Raw genomic sequence first — 17,673 nt, forward strand, 5'->3', positions numbered from 1 at the left:
GTATCGGGGGTGCTCTGATATTTTAAGCCCGGTATTTTTCCGGTATTTTCAATATTCAATACCGGCCGGTATTCCCAGTATTTTCCGGTATCCCGTTCCGATATTTCCGGTATTTTAATTTTATTTTTTTTTAAAAGCTATTTTTATGATACCTTAATGTTATATTTATGTTATATGTGAACTTTAAAATTTATATTTTGCTATAAAATACTTATTTGGCATTATTTTTGTATGGATTATACTTGTATTTTGACTATTCTCATTAAATTGTAATAAGTTTTGTAGTATTTTTATAGAAAAAAACTAAAATAATAAAAGATAGTCGTAGCGGCCGGTATGTTCGATAATACCAATAATACTGGTAATACCGGAAAGTTTTTCAACACCGGTATAAATAAAATACCAGTTTTTAAAACATTGGTTACAAGTGAGAAAAAATGAAATTGAGAAAGCTAAAACAACCACAAACAAAATTTTAGAGACCATCAACGTTGGCCATAATTTATGCTAAAAACTAGACACTAGCACATACAAGGACCATCAAAAGGATAATGATGTAGACAAGATATGGGACTCGACCAAAAAAGAGTACCACCTGCAGCTAAGATCATTAGCTGCATCTTTTAAATAACCAAAGGCCAATTCCATAAACACACACCACCAATTTGGCAGCAGCCACAATACAGAGATCATGCAGCAAGACAATAGCCAAATAGAAAGACACATATCGTGATATCGTCATGAACTCCCAAACTATGCTGTATATTCCAAGGACTTATAAACCATTCAAAATCCATCCAGGGATATGCTTTTTCAATATATTTGATATCCAATAATAAGAATTCATGGCACTTCATCACAATAAATTTATCAAAATTGTCATTGCTATTTTCAAATAGCTTCTTGTTGGGGGCTTTCCAAGTAGTAGCATATAGCATGGACAAAAACACCGCTTTCCAAACGAAAAATGATAAACAACATATTTTATTTGGGTTATACAAGTAATTATTTTTGGAATGATGCATTTCAAAAAACAAATACAGGGTAGACGATAGTGTTTTAACTATGCCCTGGATAACCCCCACCAGGTGTGCCACTTTAAGGAGCTCACAACTTTGTGGGTAAAGCCCCATACCGGCCTCAACCAGCTGAGTTATATTATTATCATTGGTTTATTTTGGTTTATCAAAAACAGACAGAGTTCGACTAAGATAAATAGCATGAAAATATTAGTTTAAACGATGCCAAAAAAAAAACAGACTAATAAGTATTAACCACTCTATTAAGTTAAAAAACTCATCAAAATTTATGTAGATCTTATCTTGAGCTTTGGTGAACTTATTGCTGCAATTTCGATTCCAAAGACTCGTGACGTGACATAGTAAAGCTTTTTGTATTACATAGCATATGCTCTCAAGATTTACTGTACATTGATTTTAGATTGAACACTTGGTACAATACCAGCATTTTTTTGACGGTAAGTGCATCAAACCACAAATAACTGCCTGAAAATCTAAAAGACCAACGCAGCCTTGTGGAATTGGGTTCTGGGGTTACCCTTGATCTGCTTCTATTTAAGCTTCGACAGCAGATACAAGCAACAAGAAGAAAGTAGCACAGAGCCTGAGAAGCATAGTAAATCTATTGGGGTTAGAATGGCCGCCCTCTTACTTTTTTCAAATAGTCCAATGAGCAGAAGCATCACTATGACATGACCAAGTTTGGTTTTGAGCTCATTAACGGATTTTATTTCCAGCCATTTTGGCCTTTCCTGAAACGTTTCAATAAGTAGAAAATCAGTCGATATAAGACCAATGCAAGTTTCAAGGAGATACCAAAGACACTATAACACAAGACCAACCTTTAGAACAAATAAGCCAAAAAGATTAGATTTGTGAGATGTTGATTCTTCTGATGTTGACTGTCCGATATCTAGATTGCTAATAAAAAGCTCATACAGACCCATGCCAAAAACCAACATGACTGTTCCCAGAAGATACACATCTGGTAAAGAATGAGCCAAAAACAGATCATGTCAAAAGATTTAATACATGTTAATAGTTGGTTGATATACTGGATAAAAAACTCAAACTTAGAAATTTGTATCAGTAAGGTCATTTAAACAGCCTTTAAATGATTCGTATCTTCCAACATTGTAGGGAGTAGATGGTTCATCTGGATACATAAAAAAATTTCTGTGTCTGCAGGGCAACCAATACAAAACCTTTTGCAAAATAATATTCCACCAGACTCGTTTTACAGTATTTTTTGTAATGGTAGCGCGAGAACTTTGGAACACTGTTTGGTTCATTATCATGTCATTCGTGGATTTGGAAAAAGCTTTTTAGTTGGTAGAATGGTTCAACCTATTGAAAACCTGTAAATTTCATAGATCATCAAACCCCACCCGCAAAACATATCATGTCTAGGAGCTTTCAAGGAACCTACTACATAGCTGTATGGGTCATTTGGAAGTGGCATAACAGGATTGTATCAGCCAAGGACTCGGAAATAGATAAGATCGAAACAGAGGATCCCTTCCCTTTATACAAAGGCTTTCTCTTCTCTGGCTCAAGAACCACAATAAAAGCATCGGTTCTGTATGGGAATCGTGAATTCTTGACCTATGTAGTAAAGGCTTTCTCCTTAGGCTATACTGCCCTGTTGCCATCCCATGTTCTATCAAAAGGTAAGAAAATTCTAAAATGTATGCAAAACTACTGGTTTCTAATTGGCTACCCTTCTATGTTTGTTATATGGGGTCAAAATATTAAAACTTTGTTGATTTACAAAAAAAAAAAAAAAAAAAAAAAAAATGTACATTACACATTACACATCTGAAATGAGGGCAACGGGTCACACTGCCTATCGCCAATAGTCATAAGCAAGCATATGTGTTTTTTTGTATTTTTTATCTTAAACTAAAGATGCCCAAGGAAACAAAGATCAACTGAAGACATGAGCAGAATCACAAATAAGCATATGTATTTTTGAAAAACAAGAGAAAAGATAGAATTTACCAGTGGCATCAACCAACATGAAGATCCCTCTCCCATGGTTGACAAAGAAATCTTGGAATGATGCCAAAACATATGCACAACCCTAGAAACAGCAGTATACACACTCTAATTAAAACCCCAGTTTTTCATCATATACAAAAAGAAGACTAATGTTAAATGGGCTAAGCGTTATGTTCAAACAAAAACCACAAAAAAAAAAATCAAAAAAAAAAATCAAGAACTACGAGAATTATTCATGCATGACTAAGTTCATTTTTCATAATATTTGTGGTTTCTGTTTCAAACCTTTGGCAGTGGTCTAGATATATAAGTGAGACATTAATAATAATAATTATAAGGAGGTTGAAATGCTACCTTAATAAAACATAGAATTGATCCAATCAAAGATCCCATAACAGCTAAAAGAGTAAAAAACCTGCAATTATATATAACCTGCACACAAACCCACCAATAAAAATATAATCTTTAACACAAGTACATCATCCATATCCAATAAGAATTAATAATAATAACTAAGAAAAGTAAAGATTACTACTTTCTCTAGAGTCTCCTCCCAAAGCTGTGACTTGGGTGCGGGAGAGGGCGGCGGCGGGACGTGAAACATGCCGGAAGAACCAACGTCGACGATGTTGGGCGCCAACTGGGTATCATGGGCTGAGCTGGTGGCCAAACGGAATTTAACACCCGGTGGCCGAAAACGACCATAAACCCAATCAACATGTGAAGTCAATTTAGGTGCTGTAAAAAAGATTGGTGTTGAAAGACTAGTGGTTAGTAATCTGGTGGGTTTCATGTTTTAGAAAGAAAGAATAAAAAAATAAAAAGATTTTGCATAGATTGATTGATAGATTTTGGGTGAAATTGAAGATTGGGGAATAAAACAAAAATACAATGTGACAAAAATTAATCAAGTGAAATGGAATGGAATGGAAATAGAGAGTGGTGTGGAGGTAGAAATACGCAAGTGTCAATTTTATAAGTGGCCGTGTGGAGTTGGTGATGATTCAATGTATGTATCACGACCTGCCACTTTTAGATTCTCATCTTGTCTCGTTACAAATATCTTCAACCAACAACGCTTTGGTTCTCGCTGGGTAAGTTTTTGATCTGGATATGTTACTTTTCTTGTTTGGGCTTATTTTTAATTTGGGCCAGGCTTTTGATATTTGGTTTTCATTGCATTTTATTACATGTTTAGCTTCTTTTTTATTTATTTTTTTCCTTTTCTTTTTCATAAAATAAATATATCAACTTTTGAGCAAATATATATAGAATGAAGTGGTTGTGATATTGCATTTAACTAACTTAGAGACATTTAACATGATAAACTTTTGATCAGACATACCTATATTATAGTGATTTTGGTTTTGCTTTGAAATCAATCACTTATGGGTTTGTTTTTACATATATTCCTTGGTTTTATTTTTCTTGACGATGTTTGACAAACTTTACAGCAAATATATCTACAATGTTATGATTACGGTATTGTCCTTAAAAAATAATAATAATAATAATAAACAACCGCTTAGCCCATTAGTTTTGATTATATATATTTGGACTCATGAATCCAAATACCTACAAATGCAATGCAATGAAATGGTCGTCTACTTGCAAATCGGAGAAAACCATATAAGCCACAAAACCTACATGACGTTCTCTCGTAGTAATATTCTCGTTGTAGCTTTCCCTTTCCCAAATGTACCATATCTATTCTCAATGCAAGCAAAATAAATATGTTGATATTTAAAATGAAACCCATATATTCATCCAAGTCAAGTAAGGAATATGATACTTTCCCCAAAGACAAATGTTTAAACTCAAAGAGTTACTAGAGATATGTGGTTGTAATTCGCACACCATCTTTTTCTTTCTCAACAAGTGACATGATCGTATCTTGTTTCTAGACGAGGGAGACATCATATTCCAAATAACCTCTTTCAAAAATACATGTTTACATATACATACATATATATATATATTTCGACAATCACCTAACATTGTACGGTCTTCTTCAGATAATGCCACCAGACCATACCTTGGCCTCTAATGACCAATTCATTGAGATCGGTGGCCCAACTAACCAGCTCTATTGGTGTTATCAATGTCATCAAACAGTAAGAATAGCGTCTAATGATAACTCACAAATAATGTGTCCTAGGTGCTTCGGCCAGTTCATCTATGAAATCAACATAGCCAGGCCACGGCTTGTGGTTGACTTCACTGAATTTGACCCCTCGCCTGAAGCCCGTTTGCTAGAAGCTCTCTCGCTCATGCTTGATCCTCCTGCTCGGCAAACTAGCAGACAAAACGAAGGGCTTACGGATGTTGGAATCCAACCGCCATGGAGGCGACGTAGGGTGAGTAGGGACTCACCCTTTGATGACATGGATGGGTGGGGCCCAGAGTCTGGAATTTTAGCACGACCCAGGGCCCCATCACGCTCTTGGATTATTCTGACACCAAATAACCTCCCTGCTAGGGTTCCTCACAGTAGGAACCCTAATCATAATAATAATAATAATAATAATGATAACGATAACAATAGTGTGGTGCCAAGAGGGGTTGATCCTAGAAACTATTTTGGTGGAACCGGGTTAAACGAGTTGATTGAAGAGTTGACTCAAGATGACCGACCAGGCCCATTACCCGCACCAGATTCCGCTATTAACAGATTACCAAATATTAAAATTACGGAAACACATCTACTCAATGACTCACAATCTTGTGCGGTTTGTATGGAAGATTTTAAAGTTGGTGGAGAAGCAAAAGAGTTGCCATGTAATCATATCTTTCATTCAAATTGTATTGTCCCATGGTTAAGACTACATAACTCATGTCCCATATGTCGAAATGGGTTGCCCGTGCCAATCATCACCACAAACGGAACAACTTATTCTTCCTCTTCTGATGATGATGATATGTATTCTTCGTCCATCGATAGTAGGGGAAGGCGACGACAAGTTGGTTACAGGTGTCGAGGATTAGCGTCTGTGTGGCCCTTTCAACCGAGGCGCCAACGTACTAGCTCACATGGTCGTGTTAACGTTTCAAGTCGTGAAGAATCCAGACTAAACTCGTGTAACATCCTGTAGCTAGCTAGACCATCTATACTTGTGTTGTCCATATATAGTTGAATTCATTCTTGTCATTTATGTAAATCGTCTAGCTATATATGAAAGCATGATTTATTTACGTGAAGCCTTATTAAAAAGGTAAACATAACGACACATTTACATGATATAACATGAAATTCGCCCAACTGCATGTACTAGCTTAATTAACAATACAACCACTAATTATACGAGGCCAGAGGCCGGCTTGATTTAAAATCTGGAGATGTATTTTTATTGTTGCAATTTAAACTGGTTTTAAACTTTTATCTCAGTCAATGAAAAAGTCAACTTTACAGGATGTTGACCAAATTGCAAGACTTGTGCAGTTAAAAAAAAAACTCGTATAATAAAAACACAAAAATTTAGTCCTAAAATAATAGATTTCAAAGATTTTTATCACTCAAAAGTCAAAACTATATTCTCGTACACGAAAATGAAAACTCAAATACCCAAAACAAAATATAAAATAATCAGCCGATGCAGTTTTATTCATCGTTCGAACTTTCTGTAGTTTCAATGAGTATTTAGAAAAAAAAAAAAAAAAAAAAAAAAAAGTTAAAACCCGCATAACGTCATCAATACACACGTGTGAAGTTTTCAGTTCAGACTGTCATCATTAACGTGTCGCTCATTCCCGTATCTATGTCGCCGCCTGTGCATATATAATACACAATTATATTACTCGTATATATTTATTATACATATATACACATCTATCTCCATCAGTCTCACTTTCACTTATCCTCGCGTAACAAAGGTGCATTTATCTTTCTGTTTTTTGCATTTCATTTCCTCCAAGTATTCAAGATGTCTTTTTCATTGTCTGCATGCATATAACCTGTTCGATGATTTGTCTAGCTGAAAAACACTTTCTGGTTTCTTTTCTATACTTGTTACAAATAAAGGGTTTCATTCCTTTGCTATGATGTGTATATGGGTCATGCATGTTTTTTATTTTTTCTGTACCTGTTGGGTTTAGTTCTTGGGTCAATTCTGTAAAGAATGATATAGGTGATGTAATTACTGCAGGAAATTGGTAAGTTTGTTAAGAAAAATTTAGACTTTGAGATTACCATTAATTAATCTTAAAAGAATTAATCTTGAAGAATAGAGATTTGCTTTCAGAAGTTCACAAAATTGAAAAATTAGCTTATTAGCCAAAGAAAAATGAGCCACAAAAAGCAGGTTTATAAAAAGTAAACCGATTCGATAATAATGCGTAAGCTTCAATAATTAGTTGTCGAAGTATTACATAGAAGTCCAGAAAATAAAATTGTTGCTTTTATATCTTCTGGCATTAGTTGGTCTATTGTGATGAATGCTGATTATATGGTATTTTTGCCTTCAAATAAATGCAGAGCTTCCAAGTTAAAAAATAATTTTGATTGCAAAAGGAAATGGCAGAAATGTAGATTGATGATGGTGGATCAATTATATGTTGGACAGGTTTGGTTGCTAAAGTTGTGGTTACAATGTTGGTGATAATACTAAAGCCTTTCTCACTTTTTATAGCTGGTCTAAGGGGAACTTCTATACTTATAAACACTTGGATTGAGATGTTAAGTGATGCTATATACTTCGGTATAAACTTGTTTTGGAGATTTGTGTTTTGGACTCTGTCTGTAGTAACTCTACCTGTCCGCGCCCTGCTTGCACTACGCAGGGAGAAACAGGTCGGTGCCGTCTTCATTCATTTGTATTTATGTCTCTTTTCATATGGTTGTCCGCTCCTTTACCACTTGCATTTTCAGTTGGATTTGTTTTGTTTACACGTAGTGTGAGTGTGTGACCAGACATTATGTTTACATGAGTGCTGTACGTCCTAGTTTATTGGATTGGGGAGGGTATTTTTTGTGAATATTAGTTACACCTTGCTTCTTAGTTCTTACCCTTTTTGACACCAAAAGGATTCTTGACATTTAGGATTCTCCGTCGTAACGCTTCACCTGGACATCTTTTGTTTACAAAGTACTAAGCATAGCCGAAATGTCACGGGTTTAGATTAACTGCGTGTTGTACATGCTTGGGATCAGTTGAATTACCAAATGGGCTGGATACCAGTGTATTGAAAAAATGTGGTCTTTAAACTTGGTGCGCGACCGGAAGCTTCTAATCATTCTGACCACATAAGGACGTAACTACATTATTTACACTGCCATTATAATAAAACGTATTCCTTGAAATAGTTCTAACGAAATAAAAGAATGTAATCCCTAATTCATCATGATCTTGCCTCCCTTAGATTCTCTAACCTATATAGTTCATTAGATGCTCAAACCTATTGTATTTGTTGCTGTTTGCTGCTACCCATTCCCCCAGCATGACAGGCACCATAAGTGATGAAATAGGTAGTAAGCCATGGTTGTTTCTTCACAAACTCACACGTAACTGCAAGTTTTGGTTGTTCTTTAAGAAGGAAACATCCTCTTCAGAAGAAAAGTTCAAACTTTGGTGGATAAACCGTAGATATAACAACACATGAGGATGAAGTCCATAGATAAAATCTAGCTTTAACATTTTTTAATACTCAAGCCTTGAACAATAGGATCGGCTTTGAAAAGTTTAAATGCAGATTGCTTTTTAAACAGACTATGCACATGCCACTCATACAATAAACGGTACCCATTTTGATATGCATTTCCATTTTGGAACTCACGTAGGTGTCAACAGCCAACCCTGAACTCGCTTCTCTTGTTAGGGTTCCGGCACCTATATATAATGTGGTTGCATAGAGGTCAAAGATATATGATTTTTAAGCTAACGCTTTCTCTGTTTACGAACATCGACACACTATATCTGCCGGGGTTATCCAAAAAAAACATTGACCTGGTAATAATTCGTTTCAACTTCCAGTTACCAATATACAGGGCATAGTCTTCACGAAGTTTGCATCAAACTTGCATATTATCGATGCTTTCTTCAATTTGTGGTATTGATGCTTCCTTCAATTTGTGGCTTTATTCACAGATCAAACGTGTACTAAATCTCGATACCGGGAGTTTCACATATAGTAATTGAAACATGAGTAACCTGCTCAGTTTATCTATCGAAATTTTTATAGTATAATTTTAACGTTGCTTCTTTAGTTTCCAGCTTTCATGCTTATATTTCTTCCTACTTAAGAACTTCCGCCTGCAAGGAACCCTCAAATATGAACTGTTCTCCATATAATTTTCTTCCGATTATTTATCAAATTAGAATACTCTGTGTAGCTGCATGAGCAACTCTGTGAACTACAAGATAGATTGGATTCACTTGCATGGGATAGGAAGGAACTTCAAGAACATTTACAAATAGCCCTCAAAGAACAAGAAACGTTAGAAACGGTATTAGGTGAACTTGAAGATGAACATGATGCAGCAATCCATAAGATTAAACTCTTGGAGGCTGAGGTATGGTTTCTGTGTTCAAATTCTGCTAACATGTGTCATTATGTAACTTGATGTTTTTGAGCAGTTACGAGGCCTCAAGGATGAAAACCTGCGGCTGAAGGAAGCTTATGGCAAATCACAATGGGATACTGATAGTCGTGTTGATGCGACCTATGACTGTGGGAAAAAGCGTAAGGATGGAATTTCACTATGGAAATTCAATCACTGTAATGGTGGCGTATCCCTCACCGACGTTCTGATGCACAAAGATACTCTGAAGGATGAAAATAAAGGTACATTTGATGCATGTGATTTTTTCAAAAATGATGGTACCTCTATGATGCATCGAGTTACACCTGGTGTCATTGAAAGAAGTGTATTGGATAATATTCATGGTGAAAGGATGGAAGTTGCTTTTTCACAAAGTTTATTTAGCACAGTTTTGTCACTTTTGGTTGGAATGACCATATGGGAGGCACAAGATCCTTGCATTCCATTAGTAACAGCTCTTTTTATGGTTGTTTGTATGTCATTAAAGAGTGTGGTGCAGCTCTTTACCACCATTAAGAACACACCGGCCTCTGATGCGGTAGCTCTCTTAAGTCTAAATTGTTTCCTCCTTGGCACTCTCGCGTACCCTACTCTACCCATAGTTGCCCGCTTATCGGCGCCTTTGTTCTCGAAGTCATTGGGCCGGGCATTGGGTGAGTTTCTTTTCTTATTCCCTTTGATTGATCATCTTTTATGCTTTTTTGGTGGTTTCAATCAAGTATATATCTATGTTTTTGCAGGATGGTTTTGGTTTTGATATCAAGTTTAACTGGACCATTTGACAGTACATGAGCAACCCGAGTTAAGTTTTATGTTGGGGAAAGAGACATTCTTCCCTTTTTGTGTTCTAACTGGTGTCGCTGCTAGCTTGTTGTGTTTGGTTGTTTACTATGTTGGGGAAAGAGACATTCTTCCCTTTTTGTGTAAGTGTTCTTGTATCGTGCTTTTTCTTATGTACAAGGATAGTATTGTACATAGCTAGGCAATTTTTTCGCTGTTGTTCAGAAGTATGAATGTAGGTGGGGATCTCATGAAACTTGAGTTTTGTAACTGAAATTCGGGAACCATTTCACAATTAGTCATGGTCATTCCCACATACGGACCATATATGTCTCATAGGTATACTTGTATAACACATGATGTAAGATGTGTATATCTCAACTTACCAAACGATAATGTCTAAAGGTTTTCTACTGAAGAAGCAAGTAACCACTTGTAGAGACGAAGCATGGATTTCACGATTCGACTAATGAAGGTATTGGGCACCTGGGGCTCCAAAATATGGACGATGGTATGACTTCGTATGACTTCTTTACATCGAGTGTTATCTAACTGTTATCCATAATGCTTGATTAGAAGTTATATCGGATGGTTCAGTAATAATAGGTGCAAAATCCAGTATGGTCTATAATGAAATGACCCTGAAGGCGATGTGGTTTATAGCTGGTGTTTATCAAATGTTATTGACTGAATCTGATATGAACTGATCTGTCGGTAAATTCTATCATAGCCTCATAGGAATAAGTATCCAACCAAGTGATATTTCCATAAAGCAAGTACGCAAGGAAAAGACACTAGCACAACATGAACACACTGGAAGCCCCCAACTTTGCTACAAATACGTGATATGGAATCTCTTAAAAAGATCTTTAGCCTACCGACAGTTGAAAAGCTCCGACGACTAAAATGTTCCGTGTTTGAGTTTATTGGGAATATATATGCAAATATGCAAATAAAATATTAAGAAAAATGATTAATCCTATTAACCAAATAATCTAAAAATCATTTTAATCACCACATGTAAAATTCCCCTTTTCCAGGTATTTGTCACTTTGTTTCAAACTGATTTTGGGCAGTGAAGCTTATAAAAACACTCAATCACTGTACACTGTTTCAGAACTGTGGCGGAGGTAAAGAAAAATAATAAGTGGATTACATATATCAAATGCTTATGATATTAAAATGATTTTTAGGTTATTTTTAAGAGGATTAATCATTTTTCAAATAACTAAAAGATGTATGTATGGCAAGTGTCGTTTAATTGGTCATGTTCAAGATAATCGGGTTATTTGGCTTAAATCATTTGTCTATTTTTATCAACTATTAAGTCACATTATATACCAAACTGGGTTTATGGTCACCGGATCCAAATCACCGGGTTTGGCCTAACCTGTCAACTTTAATAAAAAACTTACATAAAACTAGGTTTATGGTCACCAGATCCAAATCACCGGGTTCAGCCTAACCGGTCAACTTACATAAATTTCATGCAGTTTATTTAAATAGTCATCTATTTGAAGTTTTAACCATTCAGATACTTTCTTGATTATTTGGACTATGCTATTATGGTGACAGATAAATGGTATTTTTTTCGTCTCATTAGAAGTGTAATATTTTGAATTTATAAAATTTTTATTTTCAATTTTGACCTTATATAATTTTGTTGGTATAATATAATAATTGATGAAATTTATATAAATTGATTGAGTTTCAAATATAGTTTTATTGGTATAATTTTCATTAACTGTTAACAAATATATATATATACTAGGGTTTTTACCCGCACGATGTGCGGTTATTTAAAACAATCAATTTAATAAAGTTTTCATTGATATTCTTTATTTGGTAGATATATAAAAATAAAACAATATCATATGTAATTATATCTAATCACATGAATAATATCATCAATAGTAATACTTTTCATAATAAATAATTATAATAGTATTAATAACACGAAGAGATGTCCACCAGCTACCACTTTCTAGGAATAACTTGAGTTCGAATCTTGTCAGAGGCAGAATTAAATTTAAGTGGTTGACTTACCTTGACACTATCCTTGTTGGAGGTTACATGGGTACCAATTAAATGCATGGGATCAAACGGTTCTCATCAATCTACCATTTTTTTTAGTATTAATAACATTAAGCGGCCACATAAATCAAAAGATGATGCATTGAAAAAATAACAAAGATATACGGAGTATAAAAACTGCGAAAAAAAATAGAATGTGAAACTTGAACTCTATTAAATAACAAACTCTAGTTCACATCCATTTCACTCTCCCGCTGATAGCCTGACCAAAAGTTAATTGAACAACAAAAGTCAATAAATGTAAGACCCATGTCAACAACGATTAACAGGAAATTAACAAATCCTTAATGGTTTATGTATGTAACTAAAAAGAAAGAGACAATAATACATACCCTTGGAAATTATAGATAAATATACTTTACATTTTTTACTCATATCAATCATCGCATCTTAATCAACTATTGTTAAAGTATCAAACTAAAGATCTGAATATAAGGAACTCATAAACTTTGAAAAATCATTGTATTAAATATAAAAAAAAGTATAAATATAAATTAAACTACAAACCAATAAAACTAAAACATGTAAGAGAAACATATCATATATTCATATTGAATTGGAGATGGATCATATATATTGAGAGAAAACCAATCTAATAAAAACATTCATACGGTGATATGATATCATCAATAGGATTTAAAGTATAACGATATATTCTAAGTAATATAGAAAATTCTTAAAATGTGATATTTCAAGTAATATAGAAGAATTTTAAAATCTAACCTAAAAAAAGAGTCTTAAAGTAATATAAAAGATTTGTTTACAGTAATATACGTAACTTCTTATTCTTATTATAATGTAATGTATTAAATATCTAATATACTTTTAAAATCAAATATATATGGTTAATTTGGAAGGAAATAGTTTTATTTTATTTTGAATCTATAATAATAAATAAAAAATAATAAATGTTGACAAAAAATTGTAGAGATGCCACATAGGATAAAATCTTACATGGCAAATTTATAAAATAGGTTAGATTTTTTAGAGGCTTTAGAATCGTTCGGTTTCCTACTGTTTTAATAATTATATAGATATTTTGAAAACCTTTTTTTTGCGAGAACCTTTGAGAACTTTTCAAATCAAGCCCAACCGATGATTGTTCTTTACATGAAAATTGTTTTTTTGATTGTTTTATTAATAACTTATGTGTAATTTTGAAGTTTATAATTGTGTGCAACATGGATTATCATCCGTTATACAATTATGTGGAGATTTAGATTTTTGATCACATGTGCACGAATATTGCTATTGCTATGATCACATGTATGCAAGTCGATCACATGTAATCATAACAATATTCGTACACATGTGATCAAGAATCCAAATCTCCACATAATTGTATAACGGATGATAATCCATCCCTCCACACAATTATAAACTTCAAAATTACACATAAGTTATTCAGAAAACAATCAAAAAATAATTTTCATGTAAAGAATAATCATCGGTTGTGCTTGATTTGAAAAGTTCTCAAAGGTTCTCGCAAAAAAAGGTTCTTAAAATAACTTTTCAATATATATATATATATATATGAAGTCGAAGTTAAAAAACAAATATTTTAAATATTTAAAATGTGACACTATAAAACAGACTGTGTATGACTTTCAGACTATTTGAATTATCGTCATTAGATATTTTTTTTCAAAACTAAACACATTCATAATTCATGTGTAGGCTAGAGCCCGATAACGGAACTAGAATCGAACTATTAAACCAATTTGCTCTTCGAATTCCCAAGAAAGTGAAATCAAAATCAAAAGCTTTAGATGAAATCAACCTAATCTAAAAGCCCAAACAGTAAAAGGATTAAATAAGATATCCGATTAATTGGGACACGACTATGTGTTTGTATGTATGAAATGAGAGAAGGAAGCATAAGCTTTTCTCTAGTTAATGGAATAATGGGTAGTGACTAGTGCGTATTGCATGGTACAAATTCAGAGCCTCACATGGACATATCTGAGGTTCTCCTAATTCCTAATGAAAAATAAATCTATAATATAACTAAAAGAGAGGTTGGGGGTACACTTGGTACCCCTAATCTATCTCTTTGAGTCTAATCTTCTCTCCTTATTAATCTTCTAATTTTTTTAATATTCATCTAAATTAATTTACACTTTAACCCCAATCTAAAACAATTAATTTACACTTTTTACTTTCTCATCACCAATTTACACTTTAACCCAATTTAAAATAATTAACTTACACTTTTTGATTTTTCATTACCAATTTACACTTTAACCTAATTTATATTTAATTATACTTTTATATATATAGTTTACACTTTTAGAATATAAGAAACTGTAAATTTTTTATTTAACTAAAGTTGAAAAAAAAAGATTAACTGAAATCAATATTTATATAGAGTTAATTTTCGTATATTTCTTCGTTGGGCGGATAATTTTTAGAGTATTTTGACCGATGGAGTAGCTATTCAGCTAGCAAATTTTCAAGTTGATTTCGGTATATCTATTTAATATATTTGAAATCCAATTTTTTAGCTTTAATTAATATATTTTGAGACTACCCGTCCATTGGACGGGTCTGACCACTAGTAAATAATAAAAGGTGAAAAAATAATAACCTTTTATGGGCGTGAGGGTGTGAGATGCGTTTAATTCATTGATGCTTGATGTGTGTGTGTTTTTTTTTTGTTTTTTATTTTCTGGTTTTTTTACAATATATATATATATATATATAGGAGAGAGATCAAATAAGAAGGTGTGTTAAGGAGAGAAGGGAGATAAGGTTATATTAACTAATCAGAGTGTGACACGTCGTTTTTAAAAAAATATTGTGCGGCGACATTTTTGTAAATAAATCAAACTTTTGGTCAGTCTGGGTTCTGGGTCAGCTTGGGTGGTCAGCTTGGTTGGTCAGCCCAGGTTCTGGGTCAGCTTGGTTGGTCAGCTTGGTCAACCCCAAGCTAACCCAACCCAACCCCAACCTGACCCAACCTGACCGAGAACCCAAGCTGATTCAACCTGACACAGACCCGAAGCTGACCGAACGTGACCCAAGCTGACCCAAAACCCATAATCTACATTTGTGTAGATTATGTGTAAATTGTGTCAAGCTAACCCAACCCCAAGTTGACCCAACCAGACCAGACCCCAAGCTGACTCAACCTGACCCAACCTAACCCAGAACCCAAGCTGATGCAACCTGACACAGACCCGAAGCTGACCCAAGTGACCCAAGCTGACCCAAAACCCATAATCTACATTTGTGTAGATTATGTGTAAATTGTGCCAAGCTAACCCAACCCCAAGCTGATCCAACCTGACCAGACCCCAAACTGACCCAACCTGACCCAACCCAGAACCTAAGCCGGTGCGCGACCGGAAGCTTCTAATCATTCTGACCACATAAGGACGTAACTACATTATTTACACTGCCATTATAATAAAACGTATTCCTTGAAATAGTTCTAACGAAATAAAAGAATGTAATCCCTAATTCATCATGATCTTGCCTCCCTTAGATTCTCTAACCTATATACTTCGTTAGATGCTCAAACCTATTGTATTCGTTGCTGTTTGCTGCTACCCATTCCCCCAACATGACAGGCACCATAAGTGATGAAATAGGTAGTAAGCCATGGTTGTTTCTTCACAAACTCACACGTAACTGCAAGTTTTGGTTGTTCTTTAAGAAGGAAACATCCTCTTCAGAAGAAAAGTTCAAACTTTGGTGGATAAACCGTAGATATAACACATGAGGATGAAGTCCATAGATAAAATCTAGCTTTAACATGTATTAATACTCAAGCCTTGAACAATAGGATCGGCTTTGAAAGTTTAAATGCAGATTGCTTTTTAAACAGACTATGCACATGCCACTCATACAATAAACGGGCCTAGTTTTGTTTAAGGGCCCAAAAGTCTAATTATTTGTTTGCTAATATTAAATATCATATTATGATACCCAACAATTACAATGTGATATTGTGTTCCAGTTTAAAGTTGCTCATTATAAAAGGTATTTTGTTCTTTTATAAAACGAGAGAATACCTAAATGATATAAAAGAGGCCCTTATAAATAATGCAATGTAGGGCTTTTAAAATCCATAGGACGGCCCTGATCACCATGATACCGTACCATCATCGTCACCACCACTTATCCACTACCACCATTGTCGACGTGTCACGTGAACATCTATCTAGACTAGAGACAAGGAAAGTGTCGAAACATGCCTGGATCCAAATACATAAATGAATAAATGATAAGATGTGTATATATACACAGCTTAGCGATATGTAATGTTGATAGATTAATATGTTAATAGGTCAAAATTATACATCTCCATTTAATTTGTTTTCCCCAAGTCTAGGCTTTGGATAAAAGATAGAAAATGTGAAACGCAAAGTTTCCATAATTCCATAGACAATTTACATAACTTTTTGAAAAGATAAATCATATTCGAATCAAAAGTATCCCCACACATATCGAAAATAATATTGTGTAAAGTTAAATTATTTGTCCATTTTCTTTCTTTTGTGTGCCAAAATGTCAAAAAAGTTGTGTTGTAGACATTTGTGAGTTGTGAGTTGTGACTCATCAATATCTTTTTGAAACTAGAATAATCGGAAAGTTTCTTCCCCGAATTGCGATTGAATCAACTCAGAAAAATAGACACATCATTAACTACCACAATTGTATGCTTGTTACGATATGAGACCTTACGATTAAAAGGAACAATCTCAAATAGACCAAGATCCAATTTCCCCCCAAGGCGAACGAAGTGACGTGAGGCGAGCGTCTAGGGAGTTGAGTTTCACAAAATTCCCTTAGATTGCTTTCATAGCTTTCTTTATGGTATTTATTAAAGATATACCTATTTAGTGCAATTTTTTTAGAATTGCTAATTAGTTATGAGACCAGCAAATAGAACTCTAAAACAAATTACTCGTATAATGTTAAAATCGATACCATCTATAAATGTATCAATATTTATTAAAAAAATAAAAAATATTTCTACATTAGGGCGCAATCAGTGACCTGATTAAAGTCAAAGATATTTTAATAAACTCGTGGTATTAAGTTATAATAATGTAACAACGATTGTAAAAAGCTTAGACGGTAACAATAAATAAAAACTAACTTGCACTACATAATGTAAAGCTAACTTCCTACATCTTGAGGACTCTTCTGATGATATGGGTAAATGGAGTTATTGAAGTTTTTCTTTTCTTTTTGTAGCTTCATTTGGTTGTATCCTTATCTTGAAACTTAATTCAG

At 34.0% G+C, this 17,673-nt stretch overlaps 3 protein-coding genes across 3 annotated transcripts; 2 read left to right on the forward strand and 1 right to left on the reverse strand.

Moving 5' to 3' along the window:
• Positions 1–1,374: 1,374 nt before the first annotated feature.
• LOC122578343 lies at positions 1,375–3,953 on the reverse strand. Its single transcript, XM_043750288.1, has 5 exons — positions 3,556–3,953; positions 3,375–3,452; positions 3,021–3,102; positions 1,862–2,004; positions 1,375–1,771 (listed from the first exon to the last, which is right to left on the reverse strand). The coding sequence occupies exons 1-5, from the start codon at positions 3,811–3,813 to the stop codon at positions 1,571–1,573; spliced, it is 762 nt and encodes a 253-aa protein (XP_043606223.1). The 5' UTR covers positions 3,814–3,953; the 3' UTR covers positions 1,375–1,570.
• Positions 3,954–5,038: 1,085 nt separating this feature from the next.
• LOC122580402 (E3 ubiquitin-protein ligase RZF1-like) lies at positions 5,039–6,212 on the forward strand. The gene has a single exon (XM_043752670.1). The coding sequence runs from the start codon at positions 5,039–5,041 to the stop codon at positions 6,110–6,112; it is 1,074 nt and encodes a 357-aa protein (XP_043608605.1). The 3' UTR covers positions 6,113–6,212.
• Positions 6,213–6,594: 382 nt separating this feature from the next.
• LOC122580065 lies at positions 6,595–10,633 on the forward strand. The gene is made up of 5 exons (XM_043752335.1): positions 6,595–6,890; positions 7,492–7,806; positions 9,346–9,525; positions 9,590–10,208; positions 10,296–10,633. The coding sequence occupies exons 2-5, from the start codon at positions 7,606–7,608 to the stop codon at positions 10,310–10,312; spliced, it is 1,017 nt and encodes a 338-aa protein (XP_043608270.1). The 5' UTR covers positions 6,595–6,890; positions 7,492–7,605; the 3' UTR covers positions 10,313–10,633.
• The last annotated feature ends 7,040 nt before the right edge of the window (positions 10,634–17,673 follow it).

Source organism: Erigeron canadensis, chromosome 8 (assembly GCF_010389155.1).
Source record: "Erigeron canadensis isolate Cc75 chromosome 8, C_canadensis_v1, whole genome shotgun sequence".
NCBI lineage: Eukaryota > Viridiplantae > Streptophyta > Magnoliopsida > Asterales > Asteraceae > Erigeron > Erigeron canadensis.

What these genes read in the sequence shown, in the direction of transcription:
- LOC122580065 (XM_043752335.1), top strand. Translation starts at nt 7,606, where the DNA reads ATGTTGGTGATAATACTAAAGCCTTTCTCACTTTTTATAGCTGGTCTA. An exon ending in CACTACGCAGGGAGAAACAG is followed by an intron (nt 7,807 to 9,345) that starts GTCGGTGCCGTC and finishes TACTCTGTGTAG; the next exon opens with CTGCATGAGCAACTCTGTGA. An exon ending in TTAAACTCTTGGAGGCTGAG is followed by an intron (nt 9,526 to 9,589) that starts GTATGGTTTCTG and finishes GTTTTTGAGCAG; the next exon opens with TTACGAGGCCTCAAGGATGA.
- LOC122580402 (XM_043752670.1), top strand. Translation starts at nt 5,039, where the DNA reads ATGCCACCAGACCATACCTTGGCCTCTAATGACCAATTCATTGAGATC.
- LOC122578343 (XM_043750288.1), bottom strand. Translation starts at nt 3,813, where the DNA reads ATGAAACCCACCAGATTACTAACCACTAGTCTTTCAACACCAATCTTT. An exon ending in CAATTCTATGTTTTATTAAG is followed by an intron (nt 3,103 to 3,374) that starts GTAGCATTTCAA and finishes TGCTGTTTCTAG; the next exon opens with GGTTGTGCATATGTTTTGGC. An exon ending in TTGGCTTATTTGTTCTAAAG is followed by an intron (nt 1,772 to 1,861) that starts GTTGGTCTTGTG and finishes GAAACGTTTCAG; the next exon opens with GAAAGGCCAAAATGGCTGGA.